General features: G+C 42.9%; 1 protein-coding gene across 1 annotated transcript; it reads left to right on the top strand.

The window, feature by feature from the left end:
* The first annotated feature begins 860 nt into the window (after window positions 1–860).
* Window positions 861–9,092, top strand: LOC115196126 (calsequestrin-2). Its single transcript, XM_029756719.1, has 11 exons — window positions 861–1,527; window positions 4,989–5,073; window positions 5,315–5,415; window positions 6,019–6,127; window positions 6,750–6,823; window positions 6,943–7,073; window positions 7,410–7,455; window positions 7,557–7,611; window positions 7,941–8,041; window positions 8,159–8,233; window positions 8,403–9,092. Exons 1-11 carry the CDS (start codon window positions 1,291–1,293, stop codon window positions 8,622–8,624), a joined length of 1,236 nt encoding a protein of 411 aa, XP_029612579.1. The 5' UTR covers window positions 861–1,290; the 3' UTR covers window positions 8,625–9,092.
* The last annotated feature ends 5,685 nt before the right edge of the window (window positions 9,093–14,777 follow it).

Genomic DNA, 14,777 nt, shown 5'->3' on the forward strand with positions numbered 1-14,777 from the left:
CCATAAGAAACAGATTTCCTTTTACTATGTTACATGTAGCTGTGAGTCCAGGTTGGTTCTCTACATTGCTTCTTTTTGTTTCAATGTAAAGAGGCCTCAATCTGCTGCTTTTTAGATTTGAATATGATCAAGTACAAAACGCATTCAATCACAGTTATGTACACCACCCTTGTTCAATGTCGTTAGTCCCTCTGACAAATATAGGACACAGACATATTACATTTGTAAACTTTTCTCTCGTGTCTTCAATGGCAATGTAAGTGTTATTTTGGCCCTCTCTACCCAGCCTTGGAGCTACATTACACAATGAACAAATCAGTATTCAGTATGCTCATCTGTACCATGGAAACACACTGTTAGTCTGGGTACCAGTCTGTTAAGATATCATTCCACTCCTTGCCATTTGGCATATGACACGGAGTACAAGGATTGGAATGTTAGCTAAACACACTGTGGCTTCCTTAGCACAAACAGTGGCTTGTGTGAGGGAAATGATTACATTTCCTTCACATTGTAGATCAGGCTTTATACCTATTATTCTTTAAACACCATACTGTATTAGGATAACATGCATGCTGTAACAGCACTTCACATTACTGAAAACACACTCATTCCAAAAATAATGGTGAACCCTCTCACTCCAGATCCACTTCTCTCCTCTGCCCCACATCCCAACTCCTTGGCTATTCCCCCGACAGCTAGAGAGATGTTTCATCATGTCAGGCACTGATAGAGAGACAGTGGAAACTCCCTGGGGTTCCCCTATCTATCTATCCGTCCTCTTTTCTGCAACCCAACAGTTATTTTAAGCCCAGAAACAACTGGCCTCATAAAAAGGCCCCGAAAGTGCGATAGAGAGGGGGTCACTTGCTATTTTATTGTGAGCTTTCCACTCTGACAAAGCTCCCTGGATTCACTTTTGGGGACTTCTTTTTTAACCACAGTGTGAGGCAGTCAAGAAAGAGAAAGAGAGAGAGAGAAGGAAAGAGAGAGAACGAGGAAGGAAAAGAGAGAGGCAGAAAGAGAACTAGAGAGAGTGAGGAAGAGAGAGAAAGAGATAGAGAGAGTGAAAGAATACGACTAGAGCTGGAGACTTTAGGGCGAACAACAATTCTACTCTTGCTTGTTATTTTCAAAACTTTATTTTTCTGTTTCTTTACTGGTGCAAATTGGTGGCTAGTACTGGCTACTATCCATTGAAGTCTTCAAGGGTTATAGTTCTGTACAGTTTCCCCTACTTCTTCCAGTTCCTACTCATTGTCCATTAGTGGGCATTTCCCTCTAAGAAACATGCAGCTCTTCTGGCTGCCTCTGTTGCCCTGTCTGTACGTGACCTCTCTGTGCTCTGCAGAGCAGGGACTGGAGTTCCCCAGCTTTGACGGGAAGGACCGCGTTCTGCACATCAACGAACGCAACTACAAGAAGGCTCTGAAGAGGTTTGACATGCTGTGCCTACTCTACCATGAACCGCAGCCGGCTCACAAAGGCAGGCAGAAGCAGCTTCAGATGACTGAGCTTGTGCTGGAGGTAAGAGGGGGAGAGGGGGAGATGAGGTGAGAGGGGAGGAGAGAGGGGGGAAGGTAGTGCAGGGATGTTCAGATGCTATAGGTCAGCCAACAGGGGCCAACATTCCTTGTCTGAGGGGTCAGTTTATCTGGGATCCTTGGGATGTCCCTACCCCCCATTGAAGTTGAAATTTAAAATGGTTAAGGTAAGGGTTAAGATTAGGGTTAGGGTTAGGTAAGGGTTATGGTTATGGTAATGGTAATGGTTATGGTTAAGGTTAGGGTTTAGGGTAGAGACATTCCAAGGATCCCGGATAGTAGACGTTTCCTGGTAAGCAAGGTCAATAAGGTTGTGAATAGGATTATGGGATTATTATTCAACCCCAAGACAAAATGTGTAGAGCACAGACAAAAAGGTCATTTTAACAGATGAGGATGGGGACATGTAGAGCTTTAAGGCTTAATGGTAATCACAGTGAATTTATACATTTAATTTGATAATTGACACGGCAGATATATTACACATCCTAGTTCCTTAGATACGTCTTTGTAAAAGCACCTGTTTGTTCCCAAGGTCAGCATCGTCTTTCCATCACATTCAAGATGGTTGATTTACATGTCTTCTCTCGCTGAAGTTAACCGTCTGTCACTTCAACTCCAGTGACATCATAAATAAAGTTGACATCTTTATGCGCCACCAGGACATTTTAAATGAGGATTGCTAGACACTGTGTGGACAAGAGAAATAAGTTCTGTGCCTGGACAGCAGATATATGACCATTTGAGAAGCCTTTGTAACACAAAGATTTGATGTCAGAGCTTAGTCAAAGCCAAATGTTTAGCCAAATGGCACCTCAATCACACATACCTTTCTGTCACTTACACTGAAGCTTATCTGTTACAACATGTCATGAGAAAGAACAGACTAAAACTAGAATAATATCTTATTTCCCTTTTCCATACTTGATAAACATGTCAAAGTCATTCCACGGAGGGCCGAGTGTCTGCGGGTTTTCGCTTCACCCTTGTACCTGATTGATGAATTAAGGTCACTAATTAGTAAGGAACTCCCGTCAGCTGGTTGTCTAGGTCTTAATTGAAACGACAAAACAAAAACCCGCAGACACTCGGCCCTCTGTGGAACGAGTGAACACCCCTGACCTAACGAGTGAACTCTACAGGTTATATTGCTGTTATTTGTCAAAGGTTGATGGGTAGTTTCAGAGAGAGCATTACCTGGTTTCTCTTGTAGAACAGAGCAATATCATACCATCAGGAAGTGATGATTATGTGTATTCCCAGGACTGTTTCTAGGTCAGCTTATAATTATAGTTTATACAGTGCATTCGGAAATTATTCAGACCCCTGGACTTTTCCCAATTTTCGTTAAATTACAGCCTTATTCTGAAATGGATTAAATGAAAAATGTTCAATCTACACACAATACCCCATAATGACAAAGTGAAAACAGGTTTTTAGACATTTTTACTAATTTATTAAAAATTAAAAATAGAAATACCTTATTTACATAAGTATTCAGACCCTTTGCTATGAGACTCGAACTTGAGCTCAGGTGCATCCTGTTTCCATTGGTCATCCTTGAGATGTTTCTACTACTTGATTGGAGTCCATCTGTGGAAATTCAATTGATTGGACATGATTTGGAAAGTCACACAAGGTCCCATAGTTGGTCTCACAGTTGACAGTGCATGTCAGAGCAAAAACCAAGCCATGAGGTCGAAGGAATTGTCAGTAGAGCGCCGAGACAGTATTCTGTCGATGCACAGATCTGGGGAAGGGTACCAAAAACTTTTTGCAGCATTGAAGGTCCTCAAGAACACGGCGGCCTCCATCATTCTTAAATGGAAGAAGTTTGGAACCACCAAGATTTTTCCTAGAGCTGGCCACCCGGCTAAACTGAGCAATAGGGGGAGAAGGGCCTTGGTCAGGAAGGTGACCAAGAACCCGATGGTCACTGACAGATTTCCTCTGTGGAGATGGGATAGCCTTCCAGAAGGACAACCATCTCTGCAGCACTCCACCAATCAGGCCTTTATGGTAAAGTGGCCAGACGGAAGCCACTCCTCAGTAAAAGACACATGACAGCCCGCTTGGAGTTTGCCAAAAGGCACTTAAAGGACTCTCAGACCATGAGACACAAGATTCTCTGGTCTGATGAAACCAAGATTGAATTCTTTGGTCTGAATGCCAAGCGTAACGTCTGGAGGAAATCTGTCACCATCCCTACGGTGAAGGATGGTGGTGGCAGCATCATGCTGTGGGGATGTTTTTCAGAGGCAGGGACTGGGAGACTAGTCAGGATCGAGGGAAAGATAAACGGAGCAAAATACAGAGATCCTTGATGATAACCTGCTCCAGAGCGCTCAGGACCTCAGACTGGGGCGAAGGTTCACCTTCCAACAGGACAACACAGCCAAGACAATGCAGGAATGGCTTGGTCTCTGAATGTCCTTGAGTGGCCCAGCCAAAGCCCGAACTTGAACCCGATCTAACATCTCTGGAGATACTTGAAAATAGTTGTGCAGTGACACTCATCATCCAACCTAACAGAGCTTGAGAGGATCTGCAGAGAAGAATGGGAGAAACTCCCCAAATACAGGTGTGCCAAGCTTTTGCTTCATACCCAAGAAGACTTGAGGCTGAAGGTGCTTCAACAAAGTACTGAGTAAAGGGTCTGAATACTTATGTAAATGTGATATTTCATTTTTAATTTTTTTTATACATTTGCAAAAATGTCTAAACCTGTTTTTGCTTTGTTATTATGGGGCATTGTGTGTAGATTGATGAGGGGGGAAAACGATTTAATCAGTTTTAGAATAAGGCTGTAACCTAACAAAATGTGGACAAAGACAAGGGGTCTGAATACTTTCCGAATGCACTGTAACTACTTAATTGCCTCAGAATACATTAACTAGCTAATGAAAGAGGCTCAATTGCTTCTTGTGACAGTATAGATGCATACTAAACAGTAGCTTAACTATTTGCAAACATCTGTTTTTCAGAAAGTTAGAAGTACCCACCCCAGTCACAACAAAAGGACCTGAGTCAAACTCCACTTTAGCCCTCTGCAGTGCAGTGGTAGTTTAGAGACTTTTGTTCCTCTCTGAGAAATTGTTCTCTGAACAGTAAACAGTGCTGACACTTACAAAGGAGTTTCTCCCACAGTCAGTCCACAGGGTGCTCTCCTCTAGAAACTTGGTGATCAAAGCTGTATAGACAAAGACAGCACTGGCTGCAGTTACTTGCCAAAATTCCAAGCATCAGGGAGAGAGGAAGTTGAGTTTGAAAGCAGGTTATATATTTCTATTTCCCACAGTGGACTAATACAATGCTGAATTGTTCTAATTATTGAAGTGGATCATAAGAAAATAAGTGCCCACAACACCCCAAACAACACATTGTTGCTACATTGTTGAAATACCAAGTTGGCTGATGACAAATGTTGTTTTGTTAAATCCTCAGCTGACTGCACAAGTCCTGGAGGACAAGGACATTGGCTTTGGGATGGTCGACTCCCAGAAGGACGCTAAAGTTGCCAAGAAACTGGGTACGTCGTAATCTGTCATATATACTGTAGGTCCCAGTGTGTTTCCTGGGCAGGTCACATGGTCAGGCAAACCCCTGGTCACAAAACACAAATATGGAAACAAGGCTTCTGAACTATTCCTTTACATCAAACATATCAAAATGCCATAACTTCTACAAAATAGGTATTTGTCAAGGCTTGTTTTCCAGTTGGCACTCAGTCACCAATGCTTCCTGAATCCTCCTTTCCTCTGGGCCCTCAGGTTTGGAGGAGGAGGGCAGTCTGTACATCTTCAAGGACGACCGTGTGATTGAGTTTGACGGGGAACTCTCAGCAGACACCCTGGTGGAATTCCTGCTGGATGTGAGTAGGATCAAAGGGGAGGGAGGTGGGAGAGAGTGGGAAGAGGGAGGTAGGAAAGAGAGGGAAGAGGGAGGTAGGAGAGAGAGGGAAGAGGGAGGTAGGAGAGAGGGAGGAGGGAGCTGGGACATGGGAGAGAGAGGTAAGTGCAAGGTGGAAGAGAGAGGGAAGAGGGACGTGTTTCTTCCTCCACTGTAAGAGGGATATAACCACAGGGGGAGACTTCCTAGCTCATCATGTTATAAAAAATGAACAGCCTCTGCCTTGTTAGATGAGATGTAAATGCTGCAATGTAATGCAAGGCTCAGCGGGAGAAGACTGTAAGTCCTCTCCCCCTTGTCTTTCCTGGGAAAATTAAACAGTTAGTGTTTGAAGGGATGTTGTAACTGGTAAATATAGCTGTTGGTGTAGCGTTTGAAGGGAGTAGGGAGCAAACATTATGAATTAATAAAAGATAAACGCAAGGAGTAAACTTGTATAAACAATGCTTTTTGGCCTAATACAAGTGGCAACTTCTCTGTTATCAAAGGCAACTCACTCGTCACAGCCCACTCTCTCCCACTGTGTTAATGAATGGCCATGCTGTTGTGCTGCTCTGCCCCCTAGGTGTTGGAGGACCCAGTGGAGCTCATCAGTAACCCGATGGAACTGAGGGCCTTTGAGAGGATGGAGGAAGACATACGTCTCATTGGTTATTTCAAGGGAGAGGACTCATGTGAGTCTGTGTATGCCTAAGCATGCATTATGGGACGGCCCTGTTCACACGAGTCAAACAAGTGAATTGTGTGAAGAACTGCTGTTCCTGCCCTATACAACCCAGAAGCTCACTACTCCACATAGGACCTAATAGAGGCAAATAGCCATTAAGACTGCTGCTAAAAAGACACTTTGTTCTGGGCTGATCTACACTCCTTCTTGCCTCCTGAGAGGCTTTTAATAGCTTCTAGTTCTCTGTCTAATAGGTCGAGAGCAATTATAGACAGTGCTGCTCGAAAGAAGAAACCAAGGCACAAGAGAAGAAAAGATAAAATCTCATATTTGACAGAGGCATGATGCAGCTTTTATTAGGAAAAATCCTATTTCGGAGAGAAGATTGTAGGTCCTACGGCCGTGACCTTAGGGCTTATTGAGAGGATAGCCTGGCGCCTCAGAAGCTGGATGTAAAATGGTTCTGTTACTGAGGAGGAGGAGGGAGAGAGATTACGCTGGGAAATTGAAATTGAATGTCAACCCTTGTTTTCCTGATCACATAGTTTTCTGAAGGAAGATGAGTTTTGAATGCAATCCTGCCAAACTGTAATCCGTTTCTTTCTCTCCCTCTTCTTCCATTCTATCAGACTACAAGGCGTTCCAGGAGGCCTCAGAGCGGTTTCAGCCCTACATCAAGTTCTTCGCCACATTCGACAAAGCTGTAAGTACAGTACACTCCACAAACCTGAATCAAGTCAAACCTGTGTGTGTGTGTAGACAGTATCTAGGTCAGTTTCTACACAACATCAGTGACGGCTAAGTATGTGTGTTGTGATGCAGACGGCGAAGCACCTTTCTCTGAAGATGAACGAGGTAAACTTCTATGAGCCCTTCATGGAGGAACCAGCCATCCTCCCTGGCAGGCAACTCTCAGAGATGGAGATAGTGGAGTTTGTCCACCAACACAAAAGGTAACCCTAAAAAATATTTCATTTCAGGGCTCGAACACACCAATAGCGTTTTCCTGCCGAGAGCGTGCAAACCGATTTTACATGTAGAATTACGTGAACATGTTGTCAGTCAGACTTCACTGAACGATCGACAGAGGAACAGGAGATCCACATTCAATGCCATGTGTGCGACCCTTTAGTTCTGTGGCTCTAACGTCTCCCATTGGTGCAGACGGATCATTAGAATCCAGTCATTTTTCATATCGTCCCTGTTATTATTCCTGATCTCATACGGATGACCCGGTTTACTATTGGATATTCTTGAAATGTTGTGTGGCTGCGGTCTGTCTTCCGCAGGGCGACTCTGAGAAAGCTGCGTGCAGAGGACATGTTTGAGACATGGGTGAGTTACCTACAGTATCACTGTACCTCTCCCTGAGAAAAGGGAATTATACTGGTGGTATTATATGTGTACCCTTTACAAATTCAACATCCCATTCCCAGGAGGATGACCTGGATGGGATCCACATTGTAGCCTTTGCTGAGGAGGAAGACCCTGGTTTGTTGATCTTTATTTTCTCATTTTTAAAGCTGGAATCCTTAATGGTGAAACGGCAACGTCCGTTTGGGATGTTACAACAACAAAGAAGTTACTGAAAACTACAGACACGTCGTCCCATGAAATAGAACAGAAGAACATGTACTCCAATTTTCTCGACACACCTCTCCTCCATTTTGTCCACGAAACAAAACCAATAACAAAGGTGCTGGGGCGGACAGTGGCGCTGTTTCCCCTAATGCGGATTCTATATTTAACACAGTACACGGACAGAGACACAAATGGGTGCGTACAAATATCTCTAAGCTGTCCATCTGTGATTTCTCCAGATGGTTATGAGTTCCTGGAGATCCTGAAAGATGTGGCCAGAGACAACACCAACAACCCTGAGCTCAGTATAGTGTGGATTGACCCTGATGACTTCCCACTGGTATGACCTCTGACCCCACACACACCATCATACTGTATATGACGACCTACTTCATCTGGTGTGATTGTTCAGCTTTATAAACTGCACCAATGCTTTGTGTCTGTCTCCCCGATCCAGCTGACCACATACTGGGAGAAGACCTTCAAGGTGAACCTGTTTAAGCCTCAGATTGGAGTTGTGAACGTGACAGACGTAAGTTGAGCTCTCCTTTAACTTCAGTTGTGTTCCAACTGTTGGTTCAACGTAATGGTAAGATAATATCTGTGGACATCTCGTTACAATAGAATCTGTATGACCTCTTGAGCCGAAGACTAAATTGAATTGGATGATTGTGGTTGAACTTTGACCCCCACTGTGGCAGGCGGACAGTGTCTGGCTGGACATGTCCAATGATGAAGACCTGCCCACAGCTGAGGAACTGGAGGACTGGATAGAAGACGTGCTGTCTGGGAAGGTCAACACTGAGGATGACGATGATGTGAAGGATGATTATGATTATGACGTGGTTGACAGGGAGGATAGGCACCATGGTGACGATCACGAGGATCATGGAGACTATGATGACCATGATGACAGTGACTAACCTGCAGTCCAGCAGAGATTGCATGGGTTATGCTTTATTGAACAGTCTGGTATTTTATCTTGCATTTTCATGGAAATTGTAGGGTGAAATGGTAGTTGCATGAGAATGATCTAATAGTATCTAATAGGGATTTATTTAAATAAGTACATGTATAGCCTTTACTGCTTGATACCAGGTAGTTATCTGTAGTGTTCAGTTCTTTGTACTAGATGCACTAAAATAACCAATTGTTACCATGCAATTTCTCAGACCATAGCAAGTAAATACTTAGACTGTGAAATAAACTGCAACACCAGTACATCATAGAATGACTTTTTACATTTTCTAAATAAAAGCTAAAGCTTCTTTATGGCGGAGGATTGTAAAGGTAAAGGTTCTTATGAGACCAGGTTGTGTTGTCTTGATTCCATAAATACTTGATTGTATAACTATGTGATACTGTATGAATAAATGTAATGCAACCTAAAAGGTTTTGGGTGTGTGTGTGCGTGTGATGTGTGTTGTTCCAGTGGAGGCTGGTGGGAAGAGCTATAAGAGGACAGACTCATTTTAATGGCTGCAATGGAATTAATGAAACGGTATCAAACATATATAAACCACGTTTGACTCCGTTCCATCTATTCCATTCCAGCCATTACAATGAGTCTGTCCTCCTATAGCTCCTCCCACCAGCCTCCACTGGTGTGTACGTGCAGTGGTGTAAAAATGCTTAAGTAAAAATACTTTAAAGTACTACTTAAGTTGTTTTTTTAGGTATATGTACTTTACTTCACTATTTATATTTTTGACAACTTTTACTTCACTACATTCCTAAAGAAAAAAATGTAGTTTTAAAATTTTCCCTGACACCCAAAAGTACTCATAACATTTTGAATGCTTAGCAGGACAGGAAAATGGTCCAATTCAGACACTTATCAAGAGAACATCCCTGGTCATCAGTACTGTCTCTGATCTGGCGGACTCACTAAACACACATGCTTCATTTGTAAATGATGTCTTAGTGTTGGAGTGTGCCCCTGGCTATCCGTAAATTCAAAAAACAAGAAAATGGTGCCATTTGGTTTGCTTAATATAAGGAATTTGAAATTATTTATATTTTTACTTTAACTTTTGATACTTAAGTATATTTAAAAACAAATACTTTTAGAATTTTACTCAAGTAGTATTTTACTGGGTGATTTTCACTTTTTCTTGAGTCATTTTCTATCAAGGTGTCTTTACTTTTACTCAAGTATGACAACTGGGTACTGTGTGTGTGTGTGTGTGTGTGTGTGTGTGTGTGTGTGTGTGTGTGTGTGTGTGTGTGTGTGTGTGTGTGTGTGTGTGTGTGTGTGTGTGTGCGCGAGAGAGAGAGAGAGAGCTTCAGACCCCTATCATTACAGAGGCTCCTTAACTCTCCCCCTCAATCAATCGTCTCTTTTTATTTGATTTTGCACCTGCAATAAACCTCCCTCTAAGTCCCCCACAAAAAAAAAAGTTTTAGGGCCCCATTGTTGAGCTGATAGAGGTAATCTCCATCCTGGGCCTCATTCATTTACCTACTCTTATCCTCTTCTTAGGGTCATGTCTAGAAGGGATTATAGCTAACACTAAAATAAAAAAATAAAATACCCTTTTCCTAACGTTAACCTATTTCTCCTAACCTGCTACATTAATTCTCCTAACCTGCTGTGTAAGTTCTCCTACGAGAATAAATTCTGTATCCCTTCTCGACCAAATCTTCCTAGAGCTGGCCACTTCCATGGAGCTTGTGCTGTTCACTGAATAACCCAAACCCTGAACTACATGCCAGCCGCTCTTTGCATTTACTTCAGCCATTATTCATGTTGAACATCATCACGTTTTGTCGTGACACGGGTATCAATAAAACTGAAGGCCCTGGAGACTCTCACTGGGGGCCACAACCATAATTCACACACTCATTCTGGTCTTAAGTGTTTTCACTCCCCGGTTCCCATGGGGCAGGGAGAACATGCAGTGATCTGTCCTGTCGCCTACGGATACAACCTCTTAGCTCCTCCACCACATCCCTTCAGCCATAGCATGGCATGTTTATGCATTTTGCCATAATCCAAACATACTGTCTGCATACCGCAGCATATGAGTAGCTGGAGGGAGGTGATTTGAAGTGAATCTCTCATTATTCATTTATACCCAGTAACACCGATTCACCCAGAGTGTGTGTGTGTGTGTGTGTGTGTGTGTGCGTGTATGTTAAAATTGTGTGCGGTTGCAGGGTGGGCTGCCTGTGCTTCCCACCCTGCATTAGAAGGACTAACAATGTTGCATTATTCAGAATGGTTTGAATAATTTATAGTGAGAAGTGTATAGCCAGAGAGGATGCTGGTCAGGACTCTGGCTGGCAGTGTGATAGCTGACCTCAGTATTTATTTATTTTTAAAATATTTATTTAAGCAGGCAAGTCAGTTAAAAACAATTTCTTTTTTACAATGACGACCTACCCCAGTCAAACCCGGATGACACTGGGCCAATTGAGTGCCGCCCTATGGGACTCCCAATCACAGCCAGATATGACGCAGCCTGGATTTGAACCAGGGATTATAATGACGCCTCTTGCACTGATGCAGTGCCTTAGATGCAGTGCCTTAGATGCAGTGCCTTAGACCGCTGCGCCACTCAGGAGTTACAGTGCCTTCGGAAAGTATTCAGATTTTGTTACGTTACAGCCTTATTCTAAAATTTATTAAATAAAACCAATTCCTCAGCAAACTACACACAATACCCCATAATGACAAAGCAAAAACAGGTTTTTAGATATTTTAGCAAATGTATTAAAAAACTAAATCAAATTTCAATCAAATGTATTTATAAAGCCAATCTTACATCAGCTGATGTCACAAAGTGCTGTACAGAAACCCAGCCTAAAACCCCAAACAGCAAGCACCTGCAGGTGTAGAAGCACCTGCAGGTGTAGAAGCACCTGCAGGTGTAGAAGCACCTGCAGGTGTAGAAGCACCTGCATAAGAAATAGCTTATTTACATTAGTATTCAGCCCCTTTGCTATGAAACTCGAAATTGAACTCAGGTGCATCCTGTTTCCATTGATCATCCTTGAGATGTTTCTACAACTTGATTGGAGTCCACCTCGGACAAATTCAATTGATTGGACACCTGTTGACAGTGCATGTCAGAGCAAAAACCAAGCCACGAGGTCGAAGAAATTGTCCGCAGAGCTCCGAGACAGGATTGTGTCAAGGCACAGATCTGGATAAGGGTACCAACACATTTCTGCACATTGAAGGTCCCCAAGAACACAGTGGCCTCCATCATTCTTAAATGGAAGATGTTTGGAACCACCAAGAATCTTCCTAGAGTTGGCCACTCGGCCAAACTGAGCAAACATGGGAGAAGGGCCTTGGTCAGGGAGGTAAGCAAGAACCTGATGGTCACTTTGACAGAGCTCTAGAGTTCCTCTGTGGAGATGGGAGAACGCCAAGCATTACGTCTGGAGGAAACCTGGCAACATCCCTACGGTGAAGCATGGTGGTGGTAGCATCATGCTGTGGGGATGTTTTTCAGCGGCAGGGACTGGGAGACTAGTCAGGATTGAGGCAAAGATGAACGGACCAAAGTACAGAGAGATCCTTGATGAAAACCTGCTCCAGAGTGCTCAGGACCTCAGATTTGGGGAAAAGGTTCACCTTCCAACAGGACAATGACCCTAAGCACACAGCCAAGGCAACGCAGGAGTGGCTTCGGGACAAGTCTCTGAATGTCCTTGAGTGGCCCAGTCAGAGGCCGGACTTGAACCCGATCAAACATCTCTAGAGAGACCTGGAAATAGCTGTGCAGCAACACTCCCCATCCAACCTGACAGAGCTGGAGAGGTTCTGCAGAGAATGGGAAAAACTCCCCAAACACAAGTATGCCAAGCTTGTAGCGTCATACCCAAAAAGACTCGAGGCTGTAATCGCTGCCAAAGGTGCTTCAACCAAGTACTGAGTAAAGGGTTTGAATACTTATGTAAATGTGATGACTTTTTTTTATTTTTAAGAAATTAGCAAAAATGTCTAAACCTGTTTTTGCTTTCTCACAATTTAATCAATTTTAGAATAAGCCTGTAATGTAACAAAATGTGGAAAAAGTCAAGGGGTCTGAATACTTTCCCAACGCACTGTATGTGCACCTGCCACTATTAGTGCACATTTAAAAGCCCAGTGCATTCAAAAATGTGATTTCCTGTGTTTTATATATATTTCCACACAAAATTGGCTGAAATTGTGAAAATGATGCTACTTTAGTGTAAGCGCTACTTGAAAAGACAAATTGAAATTTCAGCCTGTTTTGGTGGGATGCAGTAAATTATATAGTTAAAGAAGTTGGCTTTTTTACAACCAAATCTCAATTCATGTAATTGTAATGTTTCAGGTTGTTTTGGGTGATTTCACTAGTTTTTTAGAAACTTACCCCAAGCAACGATTCACTTCCTCATCTTCGTTGTGCAGTACGGGGCCTCTAAAAAAAACAGCAACAAATGCTCCAAAAACACCCAAATATGTATTTTTTGAAACGGAAACACTCAGTATAGTGATGCAGGTGTTTAGATATTGTACACATGAAATTGTCATTCCGAACTTCATCCACAAGGTTCCATTCCATTTTAATGCCGTTTCCCTTACCCAGCTGTCCCATTCTACGTGTAGCCTGCTGCTAGAATGGAAGGAGAGGTATCGCTCGAGTCGCAACAAAACAGAATATAATGTTGTGGATAAAGTTCTGAATGTTTTTGTAGAATTTGTTCATGTTTTTTCAGAGCCCCCATAGTGCAATGAGGAAGTGAATCGCTGCTTGGTGTACGTTTCTCAAAAACAAGTGAAATCGCAAAAAAGTGTCTGGACCCTTCGATAACATGGAATTTACATTAAAAAAATAGATTTGGTTGTGAAAAAGCAACATTCTCATTTAATAGACCAATAAAAGAGTTTCTAACCTCTGCCAATAACAGCTCATTTTCTGTTTCCCCCTCCCCTCTCAGACCACTCCCAGGCAGTCCCAGCTAAATTCTTGCTTGAGAAATTGCCCTTTGCTAAGAAGCTATTTTTGTTTCTTTTCGACCATTTTAATTGAAAACAATCAGAGTAAGGTACTTAATTGTTACCCAGAAATGATTTGATAATGTGATAAAAACAGCTGCATTGGACCTTTCAGTGCGTATTCCTGATGTGTTTCAGAGTCAAGCTCCTTGGTCAGGAGAGCTTCATCAGACTCTGTGAGCACAGGGTAGTACTATAGATCTGCCCTACCCAGAACTGATCTTGTTCAGCAGAGCCCAAAGCCCAAAAGCCCTGGCTCAGAGCAGGCTGTGAGAACAAAATACCACTGATCTCTCCTCCCTGCTTCAGTCGGTCTGCACACAGCCAGGCCAGCACACATCACCAAGTCATTACAAAACCAAACAAGGGAAAGTATGAGAAAAAAAACATTCCATTTAGATGCAAATGCTTCTCGTTTCCTCTCCACACTCTGACAATGTATTTCTGTGACTCTTCTGGAGAGCGAAGGAGAAGCGAGGATTAAACCGGTGATAGATGAGTAGTGACAGATGGGCCCGCAGCTAGTTTTCAGGGGATGAGGTCGCGTGCGTCGCCGCTGCACACATTCATTTACCCACAAGGCTGTGTGGTGCCCCACTGAGAGCCTGACAGCAAGCCAATTACTATGGGCACCATGACAACAACCAGCCAGCCCCAAAATAACCCAAAAAGCTGACATTTGGCTCATATAGCAGGATCAAACTGTTAATGGGCGATGACAGAGCAGAATGTTTAAAATTGGGGTTTGACAGTTAATAGGTCATAACAACACACTGTGGTACTTGTGCTTAGTCTGGCTGCACTGTATTCATTTATAAAGTAGTGGAACTCTAGTCTAGACAATTATACACATTGACAGCTCCTCATTGAGCCTTCACAGAAGAGGCAACAAGTAATGGTCATTTCACTTTCTATGCCTGGGTGACAGTCAATACAAGTGATTTCTTAGTACCAATGGCACTCAATGTGTTACCTATAACCACCACAGGACCACAGACATGCTTAGGATATAGTTGTATGGTCCCAAAAAATATCCTTTCAATGGAATGCTTGAAAAAGTATTTCTTAGAGCCAGTTAACAAATGTTCATACAAATGTT

This window comes from Salmo trutta, chromosome 6 (assembly GCF_901001165.1).
Source record: "Salmo trutta chromosome 6, fSalTru1.1, whole genome shotgun sequence".
Taxonomy (NCBI): Eukaryota; Metazoa; Chordata; class Actinopteri; order Salmoniformes; family Salmonidae; genus Salmo; species Salmo trutta.